Genomic DNA, 17,020 nt, shown 5'->3' with positions numbered 1-17,020 from the left:
ATGAATCTGTTGCTTACGAATTTGGTATTTCTATTTCTTTTTAGTTTGGACAGCTTCGGCTTCTGACGTTTAAGTGCTTCACAGTCCGACTGAATCTCTCAAATGAATCTTATAAAGATAAAGTATTCGAAGTAAGTAATTAATGTATTTGAATAGCTTTTAAAGTAGATTAGATATGATCAACGCGTTTATAGCTTCATCGAAACAGTCGATAAGCGATTCTGATAAGTCGTAAACAGAATCGAGAATTAGACTGTTAGAATGCTTTTTCAAATACATCCCAAAGATTTCAGATGATTTTAGGACACATGAATCAGATTTCCAAGTTTTGGATTGTTATGATTAAGGTGTTTTGTGTGATGGGATGATGGTGAACGGTGTTTAAGGTGAACACATATCACTTGATTACTGAATACTTAATATTCTTAGGTGACATTTCCTCAAGCATTCATCGCAACAACGATGCGATCTTAATATGGTAGCTTTATGAATAACCACGATTTTAGATTTGAATCAGGTATCCATCTTGAACCGTTCTCCGTTAACTAGAAGTTTGCTAATCAGTTAGTATTATCATCCAATCAATGAGCATATGCTATCATTTTGCATAAAATAATTTCACGTCACTGTTAGATATCATACAGAATGTACACTGTTTCATTGAATACCACATTTTGATTGTGGTATGTAAGTTGAAACATCATATCTTCAATTGTTAATTGAATAGATCATTAACCTTTGACTGTTGGCGTTTAGTATTACTGAAGATTAACAATGGTGACATGTAATCGATAAATTTAATGGACTGATATAAGTTACGCTGCTATTGAAATACTTTACAAATCATAAACAACTTTGAATTTTAACACATTCATATAAATCAGAAGGGGTTTTGTGGAGATTTCAGTATTTTCATAGTTGAAACATGAGTCAATTGAATCTAGACCACCGTGGAAAACCTGGAAGCACTGGACGGCCGTTTTGTCCTATTATGGGACTCCTCAGTAGTGCGCATCCACGATCCCGTACTCGTAAGATTCGGACTCAGGACCTACCAGTCCCACATTCATATAACTCTAGGGGTAACCATTGTATTTACTTGAGAAAAGAATTCATTTTAGGCTTCACTCACTTGGTGATACCTAAATATTTGGTCTAGTGTTGGTCGAAAAATCAGCTTTGTTTATAAATGCTAACATGCTAGTTGTTTAATGATTAGTGTTATAAAAATAATTTATTGAAACATATTCACTATAAATGTTTCGGTTCTATTTCGGTAGTGGATGCTGTGGGACAGAACAAACCAGATTTCAGTAGAGGAAGAAATGAGGAATAAGTGCTGGAAGTGGATAGGACACATATTGAGGAAAACAGCCAATTTAGTCACAATGCAATCCCTCACATGGAATCCTGAAGGCCAAAGGAGAAGAGGAAGACCAAAGAACACACTACGCCAAGAAATGAAGACAGACATGAGAAGAATGAGCAAAAATTGAATAGAACTAGAAAGGAAGGCCCAGGACAGAGTAGGTTGGGGAATGCTGGTCGGCGGCCTATGCTCCATTGAGAGTAAGAGGCGTAAGTAAGTCAGTCTATTTTGGTGGATTGAGTAGTATATAAGATTAAATTCTATTTAAACCAATCCGTATACTACGTTCCATTCAATCAATACTTGGATGGAAATTTATCTACATGTTTTGTAGTGTTCTGATCAATCCTTACAAGAACTTGTTGGATCATAGTTAGTTTACTTAAAGTAAAAAATGAGCTTTTCATCGTGTATACAATATCTTACGTAACGATGTATATAAGGTATCACTGTTTCGGATAACCATATGATATCAAAATTCATCCAGGTGGATACTGTGCATATTCAATCATTTGATTACACAAATCACCGTCTATATTTCATGATGATTGATGAAGTAGGACTAAATAAGGTCAAGTATCATGGGTGAAATTGATTTACATACAAGCAATGCTACTCATTGTTAACTAACTGGTCTTAATGGAAAAAATAAAACAATTTCCTTAACTACCATTTAATGCTATTTGATTTAGAAGGGGTTTTGTGAAGAGTCTCACAATAGGACGAAACGGTCATCCAGTGCTTCCAAGTTTTCCATAGTGATCTAGCTTCAATTAACTCATGATTTCAGATATTTGATTTTTATTTGCACTTAAATCGATACCAGTCTATAATAAGTTGTATTTTCAAATGGAACTAATTTTTACAAAATGTCTAACTGACTACTTGTCTTATATCGTTCGATAAGTAAATTTCAACTTTAATACTTTATTAAACCTTTTTAATTAGTACTAAAATTACAGTCTTGACATTATTCTGCTGAAATATGAAGAGGCGGCATAGAGAGGACTCGTCTTCTCGCAGCAAGAAGGCCCGTGCCCTTAGTATATCGACGAGGAAGGTACTAACGGGTGCATCAACTCCCCGAAGAAGTACAAAAGTACTCCTCGAAAGGCTTCGTTGAGACGTCCTTCACATGAAGACAGATCAGTTGATAAATATGACAACCATGGTTAGAGATAAACATTCTTACTTCGACCTAATCCCTCAGCAAAGTTTGTCAGTAGCAACAATTCCAACCGCTCATTTAACCCCCACAGTGAATACTTAAGTTCAAAGAAATCCTATGTGCCATCAAGTGATTGTCTATCTAGTCATTCGTCAAAGTCTTTGGTTAATTCTTCCGGTCGAGTTAATCCTATGTTGGCAGCAAGCCTTGCATCATCACGAAAATTGCCAAACCTTCCAATTCCTATTGGGTCCAAACGGGGTTCATCTGTAACGGTTGAGGCTGTAGCCGCAGCTGCGATGAACGCAGCCTCAATGGCTGCAGCATTAGGTTCTGGAGTTGTATTATCAAACAAACAAATGTCATACATAACCAAAGCACTAGCATCTGCTACTCGGACTGGCCGTGATCGCCATGATTCATCGTATACAGGTATACAGGTGAATACTTTCAAAAGTAAAATCCTTTAAATGAAGCTATTTTTATTTCATTTATAAAACATTATCTTCTTTCTTATGTTGTTTTAATGAGGTTAAGTGCTCGCACGCAAGACTGATAGGTCCTGAGTTCGAATCTCACGAGGAGGGATCGTAAATACGCACTGCTGAGGAGTCCTACAATGGGACCAGGTTTTCCATGGTGGTCTACCTTCAATTGACTTCAATGATTTCAACTATAAAATTTTTATATATATTGAAGTAAACACTCGTCAAGACAGTCCTACTGTACGGAGCTGAAAAGGATGAATATTATTTGGAAAGAACTGGAAAGGAATGCTCAGGACAGAGTTGGATGGAGAATGCCTGTGAGCGGCCTATGCTCTTCCACGAGGGATAACAGGCATAAGTAAGTAAGTAAGTAAGAGGTAAACATAAAACGCCTACAAACAAACAAATAATACATGCATGTGATTGGTCAGTTAATTTTTTTGTTTTTTTTGTAACCCTTCAACACATTATTAATACATGTAAACACATACAAAGAAAGTAATCACTTGTTACTATCGAAAAAAGAAAAAAAAAGAATAAAAGAAACCCTGTTTTGATTGGGTATATATTTAGTTCGTTGAATTGATATACATCTTATAGAATAATTTACACTTGTATTTATTATACTCTAATTTAAATGAATTTACCATTTGTGTATACATCACATAACCAAGCATAGATAGATAGGATAGATAGATAGATAGATACATAGATACATAGATGGATGTACAGTAATCAAGCAAGTAAGTATAAATACAGTTTTCTGGTATATTTTTTTATTATTTTAGATTATTAACTGTATAGTGATATATACCTCAGGAAGATTGAAAGTAGGAATAAAGATTTTGGAAGGTTTATATGATGATGTATCTTCCATATGTTTGATACAAGTTTCTAATGTTATAACATTACTACTACTATTACTATTATTACTATTATTATTATTGTAATCCAAATTACATAACATGGTTAGTTCCATAATAAAAGACACATCTGGTTACATTGTTCAATTATAATTATATTAAATCTCGTATTAAACTAGTTTAATTTTGTCGCCTAACTAAATCATCCTCATCAGCATCAGCATCATCATCATCATCATCATCTTTGTTTCAATCATATTGTATGAACATCTGTATTTAACATTCAGTTTATGTTATATTATTAAAGAATAAAAGTGAAACAAGTTGGTTCCCTTTTCTCTCTCTCTCTCCCTCTGTCTCTCTATCAAGAAAAGAAAACAAAAAAAGAAAACCAAACAGATCAGTTTTTTCATTACAATTTACATTTTCTCTTCAAATATACAAAAAAAACAACATGTACACCATACCCCTTCTCGCCCCCTATAAAAAACAAACAAAAAAAACTTGGCTACACATTTGATTCAATCAAAAAAAAAAATTCATCCCATGTTACTAACTCTATTTTCATATCTATATAGACAATAATAGTTTTCTTGTTTTTTGTATTTTTTGTCGCTAAGGCAAATATATATATAACTATAACTACAAATAGTCATTATACATTCATGAGTAGAGGATAGTGATGGGAAAAATTGTTTAAATTAATCAAATTATTTATTCACAAATGATATTTCATTACATGATACATTCTATTCTAATCTATATTGGATTAAATTTAATATACCCATTTAGTATTAAAATTTCAATATGTAGTATGAATTCAGGAAATTGGTAAGTTGTAACCAATTGTTTTGTTCTAAATTCATTTAGTATTGTCTGTTTGAATCTTCTCATTGATGTGGTAGGACTGCAAGTGGTCAGTTTCTAATTGGTATATGTGCATCCTGTGCGTATTGCCTTGATATAACTTTAATTCATAAGTATTATAAGCAAAGATGGATAGTGGCTAGCAGTGGAATCCAGTTCGACGCACGTCTCGTCCCATTCGGGACTCGTCAGCTGGATGTCCTGATTGCTAAGCTGAGTGGATAACGCGATGGCGTTTGAAGCAAAAAGTACCGGGTTTGAGTCCCAGAGTGAACATCAACTCTGAGATACGGGCAAATCCAGCTGACGAGTCCAAAATAGGACGAAACGCGTGTCAAACTTGATTACAATACTAGCCACTATCCATCTTTGCTGACAACTGTTTGTTTGTTTTTTCTAATAATTTTTTGAAAAAGTCATAAGTGATTTATACAAACATTCGTCAAAATTACAATGAATAGCTTGACAAAAATTGGGCGCCGAGTATAGAGATGTCATTATTGTAGTATAGATTTTGATTCTGATTATTGTCCTGAAGAAGTCCAGACAAGTTAGCTGGACGAAACTTTGGAATTATTGAAATTTCAATCGCTGACGTCATTTCAAAGATATAATTATCATATATAATGACATAAGTTATTTATTTTCTAGGATTTTGATCATCATTAATTGGGTTTTATATAGTTAAAGGTTAATCTGTTTAAGTTATGACCATAATATTGACATCTTAACCGGTTGGGCAAATTAATAACTATTGAATTTTAATAGTTTATATCATGAATCAATTGAAGCTAGATCACCATGGAGAACCTGGAATCACTGGATGGTCATTTCATCCTATTGTAGGACTCCTCAGCAGTGCGCATCCACGATCCCGCCTCACGAGATTCGAACTCAGGACCTATCAGTTTCGCGCGCAAGCGCTTAACCAATAGATCACTGCGCTGGCCGGCCTCTAACGGTGTTAATGTCTAACTTCAACCAATAGACGAGATTGAGCGACACATCCATCGATGTCTTCAGTGAGTTACTATCTCACAACAGACCTGGTTAAATTCTATTAAAAAAATATTATTTGATCACAATACTGTTTATATTGAAATTGTACCCTGGTAATATTAGCTTATTATCCAGGGTGATTAGGTGTCAAATTGTTTTCACATTATTATTATTATTATTATTATTATTATGCTTGTCTCTTCTTACCCCCCATTTCTAGTGTAGTTGACCTTTCATTTTTATATATAAATGTTCTTAACCAGTATATGTGTGATCAGATTGTTCGAAATGTAATACGCTAATATATCATCATATAGTATTCTTTGTTTGAATCTACCCATCGATATGTTAGGACTGTAGCTGGTCAGTCAGATTAAAACAAACAATATTAAATGAATTTAAACTTCACCCCATCGCACAAGCAAGTGGCTATCAGGACTCAGTGGCCGAGTGGATAACGCGATGGCGTTTGAAGCGAAAGGTACTGGGTTCGAGTTCAATAGTGAACATCAACTCTAAGATGCAGGTACATCCAACTGACGTGTCCCGAATAGGACGAAATGCGCGTCCTGGATTCCAGTGTTAGTCACTATCCATCTTTGCTTGTCATCGTCTTCTTATTACACCATCGAAATTTAATAAACAGATTCCTAATGTTTATAATTAATGACTAATCTTAAAATAAAGATCATTAACACTATGTTTATCGTTGGGAGTTGAGGTTTAACCTTTACTGAAGTGTAATGTGACTTCCTTATTATCACTTCCAAATTAATTTCAATATAAATATTGGGAAATATGGATAATTCAATTATTTATATTTCTAAAGACAATTATATGGTTGAATTTGTGAGCTAATTGAAGCTAGACCACCATGAAAAACCTGGAAGTGCTGGACAGCCGTTTCATCCTAGTATGGGACGCCTCAAGAGTGAGCATCCACAATCCCGCCACGTGAGATTCGAACCTAGGATTTATATATCTTAGACTTCCTAAAAGAAAGGATTTTTTAAAAAATACTTCTATTTCTATGTTAATTAAAATATGAAAACTATTGAAAAATGAAAACAAGCATTAGTGTTATATCTAGAGCTTTGATTCTTACTATGCCGCGTACTACTAGACTACTTGAAAGATAGTACCCACAACGCCGCAAGGGACAAGATAGAAGACTAGTAAGTAGGAACTTTATTCCCCGAAACAGTGTCAAAATATAGTAAACAAATCCCATGTATTTATAGTTAATGCCTGAATGTAAATGTAAATGTAATGGTTCTGCGTAAGCAGTGCAGAAACAACTATCCCGCCCCGGTAGTTGTGCTGCGCTTTGATATAGTTCTCTTCTTCAGAAGGGCCTACTAGGCTTCACCATTCTTATGGTTGGAAAGGGCAATAAACTGAATATTATAAATATATACACCGTATGTAAAAAAATTCTACAATATTGATTGTGACAACAATTCAAACAGCTAAAAACAAGTGATTATATAATGAGTAAACGTTGATAGGAATAAAATGAGTAAAGCTCAGTTAATAAAACAAGATTATTATTATTATTATCCGAAGGGGCTTTGTGGAGATTTAGCATTTTCATAGTTGAAAGCGTGCAGGCTCATTGGTCTATCGGTTAAGTGCTCTGGTGCGAGATTGTTAGGTCCTGAGTTCGAATCTCGCGAGGCGAAGTCGTGGATAAGCACTGCTGAGGAGTCCCACAATAAGACGAAACGACCGTCTAGTGCTTCCAGGTTTTCCATAGTGGTAGAGCTGTAATTGACTCATGAACTCAATTATTAAACTAAATAAGAGGACTTTTATTATGTTTTGTTCATTTGCATATTCCATAATATCTAATGGTTCGTTTTACGATACGTTTGCTGTTAAATAAAAATTGGATAACACAACGTGATAGCAACTTGCTATTACATTTAGGTAACATTTTGATTACTAATTTGTCATTGATTTTTGAGTATGGTTTATGGCTACTATTCACATTTTCCTGTTCTCAGTTGAATGTTTGAAGTGACTAGATTATGTAATAGTGTCCTAATATGCTACGACTATTTAAGCTATGTATCTGAAGTATATGCGAAATAGTTTATGCATACTTAATAGTAGAAAAATGTATTTACAATTAATTATTGTTTCATTGGATTAACTTAAAGTGGCTCATTAAACATATAACCTTAATCACAATTGATTGATCACTGGGTGGTGATCATTGTCATGCGTGTCAAGTCCTTCTTAGTGCTGATCGAATGATATCGATTAAGTTGTAATGTGGCCACTAGTCTAGGTGGCTCGACACTGCGTGCACTATGTGTAGATAAGATGGTGATTGGAGGTGGTCAACAGGAAACCCTGGACCCGTGTTTCGTGATACTTGGCACTCGTCAGCAAGGTGTACCAGCACTAAGAAGGACTTGACACACATGACATTGATCACTACCTAGTGATCAATCAATTGTGATTACATCTCAGCCCTGCAGGAGGTTGGTCGCGGTCCGAATAGCTCAGTGGTAACGTCTCTGACTGTGAAGCTGAGTGACACAGAGTCGAATCCGTCAGGAAGCACCAGTTCCCTCAGGATTAAAGGTACACCTTGCTGACGAGTGCAAAGTATTGTAGGTATTGTAGGACCTTCAGAAACGATTATTCCAGTCAGTATAGCTCGATTGGTTCATTAAGATAGGCAAGCTTGACCACCACATCAAGGTAACAGCAACAGTCAGAATATAATTAGTGTAAACTAAATGAATCCTACTGATTTGTTATAGAAATAACTGTTTTGAATAAAAACAATAGACTAAAAGAAGATAACTAAAAACGAAAAGAAAAACAACAAAAAAACAAAAGAAGATCAGTTCAATTCGGTTTTTTTTACATTTTGACCACTTTTACTTTTTACGATTTATTTAGTTAAGAAATTTTTTTTTCATTTACAGCAGGGGATCTTGATTGTAACTTCTTTAACTTATTTACTGACTTACTTACTTACGCCTGTTACTCCCAATGGAGCATAGGCCGCCGTACTTCTATTATTGACACAGAACTAAAAAAATTCCTTTGTTTTCTTTTTCTTCAAACAATTTACAGACCACACATCAATCTAATTAAACTGTCAAAACTAATGTGAACTAGTTTGTTCATTGTTGTTGTTTTTAGTTCTGATAATACTACTTAATTTAATTCAAAGATCAAGGTATGAAATCATAAAGAAGTTTTACTGGCGTTACTGTACCCATTGGAGCTTCTTTTTTCCTTTTTTTTCTCTTTTTTTCTTCTTTATTGCTAATCTATGCATCTATTTACTTTAGTTCTATTCAAATAGTTTCTTTAAAAAAAATACAAAAAAGAGGTTACATTCGTCTATCATTTCTAGTGGTCTACGACATACCTATCTATCTATCTATCCATTTAACCTATTACAGTTTATTGTCTTGACTACAAAAGGCATAGTAAGAGTTGAATTTCCACTTTTCATATGAATAACTATGTTTATTCAATCACTGTCTGATTTTAAAAAAAAATTTTATTTTTTAAAACAAGAAAATTTAAAAAAAACTTTATCAACTATAACAGTTGCATAGAGAAAAGAAAAGAAGAAAAAAGAGGGAGAGGAAAGGAAAAAATGTAAAGATGAAATAAGTTGAATACGTATGGTTACTATCCAGCTTTCTTAATTTTTTAAATAAAATATCTAATAAGTTTTATAGAACAATGATAAGAAACATTCTAAGATGAGACGATTGAAGCTAAACCATTATGGAAAACTTGGAAGCACTGGATGGCTATTTTGTTCCAGCGTGAGAATTCTCAGTAGTGTACATCCACGAACCGATTCAGGGGATTCGAACCCAGGACCTATTGGTCTCGCAAGTGTGAACGTTTAACCTCTAGATCACTAAGCTGGCCGTCATCTAACGGTGTTAATGTCTAACTTCAATCAATCTAGTTTCAATTGACTTGTGATTTCAACTATTAAAATTACTAAAATCTCCACAAAATCCCCTTCTGATAAAATGTAGTTTTATATGAAGTATGCATAACTAAATGCATAGTTTAAAAGAATTTCTAAAAAAAATACCATTAATTGGACAATGAATAGTTGCAAATTAACAAACAGTGTCATAGACATCCACTTAGTATTTTTTGTTTAAATCTTCCCATCAATGCTTAGGTTTGAAACTGGTCTGCCTCTTATTGACACGTGTACATACTGTGCGTATTGCCTCGATATAGCCTTAATTCGCAAGCATTATGAGCGAAGAAGGATAGTGGTCTGTAGTAGAATCCAGTTTGACGCGCGTTTCGTCCTATTTGGGACTCGTCAGATGGATGTAACTGCATCTCATAGACAGATATTATATGCTGGACCCGGTTACATCATTGATAGTAACAATCAGACGGAATAACACTAGACTGCTATATGACATTCACTCAAACCGAACTTTTGCCTGAAAAGAGTATTTGATTCAGTTGACAACACTTTGGTATATGATTGCTTTCTAACTTCCATTTATCAATTATTCCTTCTTGCTTACATCCTTTAGGAACATTTCTTATGCTCTTTATCACTATCTATTTATTTCATAGTAACGTCATCTTGTATGGTAAAATGCATTATTACCGAAGTCAATGTAAGTAGGAGTTAAAATTGATACTATCACCTTAAACAGTTTGACACATATGTTAGGGTTTCCAATGTTGTTGAAAATTGATGAATATTCTATTTTTCTTGAATTGTATCAATTTTTGATCTAAAAGTCAGTAAGTGAAAATAGCCCTTGATAAACTTGCCGCAAAATTTCAACTTACTTAATTACGCCTGTTACCCTTAGTCGAGGAACCTAAGCCGCCCACCAGTATCCTCCATTCAACCCTGTCCTGAGCAATCCTTCCCAGTTTTTCCCAGTTAACATTTATCCTTTTCATATCTGCTTCTATTTCTCGAAATCATGTGTTCTCTGGCCTTCCACTTTTCTGCTTCCCTTCAGGATTCCAGGTTAGGACTTGATTTGTGATGCAGTTTGGTGATTTCCTCAGTGTATGTCCTATCCACTTCCAACATCTTTTCCTAATTTCCTCTTCAGCTGGAAGCTGATTTGTCCTCTCCAATAAAACGCTGATGCTGATAGTATCCAGTCAGTGAATGTTGAGTATTTTGCGTAAACAACTGTTTATAAACACTTGTACTTTCTTGTCAATGGATTTAGTAGTTCTCCACGTTTCAGCTCAGTACAGTGGAACTGACTGTCTTGACGTTTGTATTGAAGATTCTCACTTTGAAGTTTGTTGACAGTTGTTTTGAGTTCCATATGTTCTTCAATTGTAGGAATGCTGTTCTTACTTTGCCAATTCTCGCCTTTACATCTGAATCTGATCCTCCTTGTTTATCAACGATGCTTCCCCGGTACGTGAATGTTTCCACCTCTTCCAGAGTTTCGCCATCAAGTGTGATTGCAAATATATACTCTAGTGACAAAAATCTGTTCTTTATGATCATGAGCTTATAAGTGCCGCCTTATGCTTAATTTTTGTGATTCCTATTCGATGTCTTACCTTATAGAATGTGGTCAAGAAACATCACTAAAAAGCTACCTTAATCACTTCTTACTATATATGAATGACTTTATAGAATGAGATATCTTAAGCACTTCTTCGTTAGTTGTGGCTAACTCCGATAAAACATGAGGATTATAATAGGATATTCAGAATCTCTAGTTAATGATTTACCATTTATAATAAGTTTTGTATATGATGATGATTAGTTAAGGCGTCATTCATAACATTTCCAAGATGTTGTTGCTATACAAAACCCGAAAACAAGTGATCATATTAAATCCAATTAGTATTGTTTGTTTGAATCTTTCCATTGATGTTTTTAGGACTGCAACTGGTCAGTTTCTAATTGGCATACAATACTAAGTGAATTTAAACTTCACCCCATTGCATAAGCAAGTGACTATCGGGACTCAGTAACTGAGTGGATAACGCGATGGCGTTTGAAGCGAAAGGTACTTGGATTAGAGTCCCAGAGTGAACATCAACTTTGAGATGCAGGTACATTCAGCTGATGAGTCCGAAATAGGACGAAACGCGCGTCAAACTGGATTCCACTGCTAGCCACTATCCATCTTTGCTTACAACTGATCATATTGTCTAATACTAAATAATTATTGAATTCTAACGTTCGTTTGAAGCGCATCAGTAAGAATGTACAAAACTTGTTATTCCTTGGATAGGTATGAGCTCTTTGTGATAATGATGTAGCAAACATAATTTTAAAATTCTAGTTTTCTAAAAATGAGTTACTTCATTTTAGTCAGAATATCTGCATATTGGAGAATATAGTAGCTTTCTGTCAGTAGTGCACATTCTGAACTCTTAAGGAGTCAAATCCAAAGTCTTTAGTCTTTACAATGAATTCGTTACATTTAGACTATTGAATTACCATTTTACTAATTCATATTCTTAACTTAAGTTAATTCACAGTAATTGTCCTTCAAGATCAATGCTTAGTGGTATCATGAATAAGGATTGAGGAAAAGTCTTAAACTAGAACAAGAAAACTGTTTTATACCTCCTGAATTCCAATAACGTCCTTTATTTCTGTCCATCATTACTACTACTTACGCCTGTTACTCCCAATGGAACATAGGCCGCCGACCATTATGCTCCAACCCACCCCATCCTAGGCCTTCCTTTCTATTTCTATCCAGTTGTTGTTCATTCTTCTCATGTCTGTCTCCATTTCTCCCAGTAAAGTGTTCTTTGATGTTCCTCTCCTCCTTTGGCCTTCAGGATTCCAAGTGATGAGGGCTTGTCTTGTGACGTAGTAGGGTGATTTCCTCAATATGTATCCTATCCACTTCCACCGCTTCTCCCTCACTTCTTCCTTCATTGAAATTTCGTTTCTTCTCCCCCACAGCAGAATGTTGCCGATAGTGTCTGGCCAACGGATCCGAAGTATCTTGCTTGGACAATTGTTAATAAACACGTGTATGTTCTGGATGATGGCTTTCGTAGTTCTCCAAGTTTCCGCTCGATATAGTATATCTGTCTTGACATTTGTATTGAAAATTCTGATCTTGGTGTTGGTTGACAATTGTTTTGAGTTCCAGATGTTCTTCATTTGTAAATATGCTGCTCTTACTTTGCCGATCCGCGTTTTCACATTTGCATCAGATCCACCGTGTTCATCAGTTTTCATCAGTTTTCACATCCTCCAAAGCTTCTCCGTTAAGCGTAATTCGATTGATGTATTCTGTATTGTATCGGAGAATCTTGCTTTTCCCTTTGTTTATATTGAGACCTATTGCTGCTGAGGCTACTGTTCTGTCCATTATGTAATCTATATATTCTCCATAAAAATATTTAGTTATCTATACAAAAATTATGTTACAATCATGAGTCAATTGAGGCTATACCATCATGGAAAACTTAAAAGCATTGGACGGCCATTTCGTCCTAGTAAGGGACTCCTCAGGAGTACGCATCCACAAACCGATTCGGGGGATTCGAACCCAGAACCTATCAGTCTCTCGCTCACGAACGCCTAACCTCTACACCACTGAGCTGGCCGTCATCCAACGGTGTTATAATATCCAACTTCAACATGTAACATCCTGTTCTTCGTTGATAAGCTTTAGACTGAATAAATTTTCTAATTTTATATACATTTCCACAAGTTTCCATCTATATGCATATATCCATCCTATTTGTATATCCACTAGATTAAACTACTTTATATAAGGTTAGTTAGGTTTTTATTTATCCTTCCTTTTTTCTTTATATGATACAACTTTACAAACTCCCTGCAGTGAATATTGAAACTATATAGTTTGTTTTTCTTATATATTTGACCTGTTGATATATGGTATTGACTGACATATAAATTAGAATCCTTTTTTCTATAATAAAGTATATACCTCTCTCTATATATGTATACTAGTCTTACATAGATATACAATCATCTATATATAGGCTTAACTAATAGGATTAACTAATTTCGTAATCTCTCTCTGTATATAGGTATGTATGTATCATTCGAAGTGAAGGGAAGAGTGTTAAGCTGTTACAAGTATTACAATATATCTAGTATGAATATTGTCAGAATTAGTTTTGCTAAAAAATAATAAAGTTTGATAGACAATAGTCAATAGATCATTTTGGAAATGTATAATGTTATCATGAAATCAGTATGTCTAATTTAATCATAAGTAGATTGAAAGTAGTTTCACATGATTACTTGATTATTATTATTAGTAGTAGTATTGAGTATGATGTGTTGAATTCATCAGTTGTTTAGAGTTAGACTACTATGGAAAACTTGGAAGCGGTGGATGGCTGTTTTCTCCTAGCACAGGATACTCTAGCAGTGCGTACCCACTACCTCGTACCTAGGATTCGAATTCAGGACCTTCGATTTCATGCACAAATGCTTAAACTCTAGACCAGTAAGCGGGCATTCAACGGTGTTAATGTTTAACTTCAACAACTCGACAAAATTGTACCGCCGTTCACCATAGCCTTTAGTGAGTTACTGTCTTACAACAGACATAGTTGAAATCCACTGGTCACGACTTCTCACAAGAACTTCAAGAAGTACCTCTTGAAGCCTATCAATAGTGAGCACATGATGATAATTATCGGAAAGGGAGTTTTTATGGAGATTGTAGCAATTTCATAGTTGAATTCATGAGTATTTCTAATTATTTCTAAAAGTTACCTTCCCTTATTTTTTGGTCGATCCTGATGGTAAATATTGAGTGATCGCCAGTTAGAAGTTAACAGTCTGGTCAGTCGATATCTAAATAATGTACATTCTTTTCGCTGCGTAGTCCCAGCAACCACGCTATCTCTGATTGGACCTTTTGTAACTTGTACAATGAAAGGTTGTACACTTTTAAGAAACGCACCTGAATAGGTTATGCTATTAGTAGCCATGATATGTTAAAACAAACAAAACAACAATTGTAAACGCACTCTATGGGAAAAATAAACGCCTAATTCTATTAGCATAGGGGATTTGTGGAATTTACACAGTCTAACCCATGAACTGATCTTAACTGTACTACTATTAAGAACCTGAAAGCAATGGACGATTATATCGTTCTAAATTGGGACTCTTCAACAGTTCTTATTCGCGAATCCTCATTCAGGAGTCGAACACAGGACTTTTGGTTTCGCGCACAAATGTTTAACCACTAGATCACTTTAACTGCTCTCCAGTAGTGAAAATCAAATCTTTTTCAAAAATTACGGTTCCACATGACCTTTGCCCAACCCTCCTCCCTTACCCGGGCTTGGGACCGGCAGTAACTCTAGAATAGCTACAGGCGGAGTTATGAATCAAAGTACTACCAGTAATATTGGTTGTTAGATAATTCATTTGTTGTATTTGGTTTTCATGATGTTCTAGAAAAAGATGCAAAAGGATACGTGATAGCGTTGACAGTTTCTACTCCATGTATAAGGATTATATTTCCTTACTGTGTAATGACAGATTTTATCAATTTGTGATTGGGTTTCATAGACACGGAGTTAAATTTGTTCTTTCAGAAGTAAAATACTTTCTGTATTTTCATACATATGCTTAATAATGGGGGACTTGAATTAGTTCGGAGTTTTATCAGGGTAGTGTAGTGAGAATGGGTTTGGAGAGTTGAGCCAGCGTATATCTGTGTCAGGCTGTACCTTGATGATGGCTGACTAACTGTATTAAAGTAGTTTTGAAAGATGGTGGAGTGACAGGAGTGACCACTCAACTTATACTAAAAACCACAGATGTCTCTGCCAATATAGTCATTCTATGGTGGTTTCGCTACGTTAGCTTGCTTATATAAGGTCAAAAGTGCAATATATACGTGGTTAAGCAAAGGTCTGATGAGGAAAGTAAACAGCTCGATTTTGGCCCATTTAGTACAAACTGGTCATAGTGCCAGTATAAACCAATCTTTTTCAATTATTTATAGGGTCAGTAATTTTTTGCCTAAGCTTGTCAGGCTTAAAGTCCTTCAAACGGCGGAGGCAGTAGCCATCAGAATGAAGAAACCTGAGCTATGTGTACAGAAGAAATATCTCCAACCCCTACTTCTCCCTTGGCCAACCACAAGGCCAATTAATGAACAATCATCTTAGCTATTGTATGACCTAATTTGACTATGTACTTATGACCTTTCGTAGTCAAATGTAATTGTCTCTTATCTTTATTCACAAATCTTTGTATTTTATTATTATTATTATTATTATTATTATTATTATTGGTTAAATATCATTATTAATCCCCCCTAAACATGATTCATTCACATCGCATTGATCCCTCCTTATTACGTCTCACTAATTTTTCACACAATTTAGTCTTCCACTTGATCGACTTGTAATTGCACTATCATATCTCTCTCACCCTATCTGACCCATATTTATATTCTGATCACAGATCTTAAATTTTCACTTTACGTATATACAGATTCAAGTTAACATCCTATATGAGTCATATCAAAATTAACAATTTAATTCTATTTGATTTGACATTCCTAAATTTACATGCATTAAACAATGTACTTTGCCTTTAACCTGGCCATTTATTCGGATTATTAATTTGGCTCGTTAAGTAGAAGAGTGTATAGAAAAAGACCCTCTGCCTGCCAATACACTCACTTCTATAGCTTTACACCTATCCAATATAAGAGAAACTTGGTTCGATGCCTCGCTAGTAGAGCAAATAAGATCTGTTCTGTTGATACTTTAAGTCAGGGACTGGAATTTATATATAACTCACTGACTGAGATCGGCTACCTTGCTGCGTTCATCAAAAAGTACATGTATGATACAAGGAAGAAATCGGAGATTTTAACTGTTCGTAAGAAGCCTCTATACATGAAATTACCATTCAACGGGGATGTAGCTAGTGAAACTCTGAAAGATAGGTTAACAAAAGTAATTAGTAGAATTTTCTACCCAGCCTATCTTGCATTGACTTTCTCGAGTCGACCAGTAATGTCTACTCAAACAAAGGATAAATTACCTGAGTTGGCCTCCTCCATGTGCATTTATAAGTTCAGCTGCTCCTGTGGAAATAGCTATATCGGGCGTACTACTAGGCAACTTAACCAACGAATGAGTGAACATCTACCAGCATGGTTTGGAAAGGGCCAAATAAAAACAATACGCAGTTCTATCTTGGCACATCTAATTGATAGTGGTCATATTGTCGATAAATTGAAATCATTTCAAGTGATCTATCGTATACCTCCATCGTTCCCAA

General features: G+C 34.9%; 1 protein-coding gene and 1 non-coding gene across 2 annotated transcripts in view; both read left to right on the top strand.

Annotated features, from left to right (window-relative positions):
* Positions 1–2,354: 2,354 nt before the first annotated feature.
* Positions 2,355–17,020, top strand: part of Smp_167130 (hypothetical protein) — a gene marked incomplete at both ends in the record, with an annotated part of 15,839 nt that continues 1,173 nt past the window's right edge. Inside the window, 2 exons of the mRNA XM_018789753.1 lie at positions 2,355–2,429; positions 2,696–2,969. Of these exons, the coding sequence (XP_018646411.1) occupies positions 2,355–2,429; positions 2,696–2,969 (349 nt within the window). The remainder of the gene's footprint in view (positions 2,430–2,695; positions 2,970–17,020) is intronic.
* On the top strand, positions 4,960–5,031 carry Smp_tRNA_00709_Pseudo_TTG.1.1. The gene has a single exon. It is a non-coding gene (tRNA).

This window comes from Schistosoma mansoni, assembly GCF_000237925.1.
Source record: "Schistosoma mansoni, WGS project CABG00000000 data, supercontig 0132, strain Puerto Rico, whole genome shotgun sequence".
Taxonomy (NCBI): Eukaryota; Metazoa; Platyhelminthes; class Trematoda; order Strigeidida; family Schistosomatidae; genus Schistosoma; species Schistosoma mansoni.
Note: the sequence above shows the minus strand (reverse complement) of the source record. Positions and strands in the feature narration are given on the sequence as shown.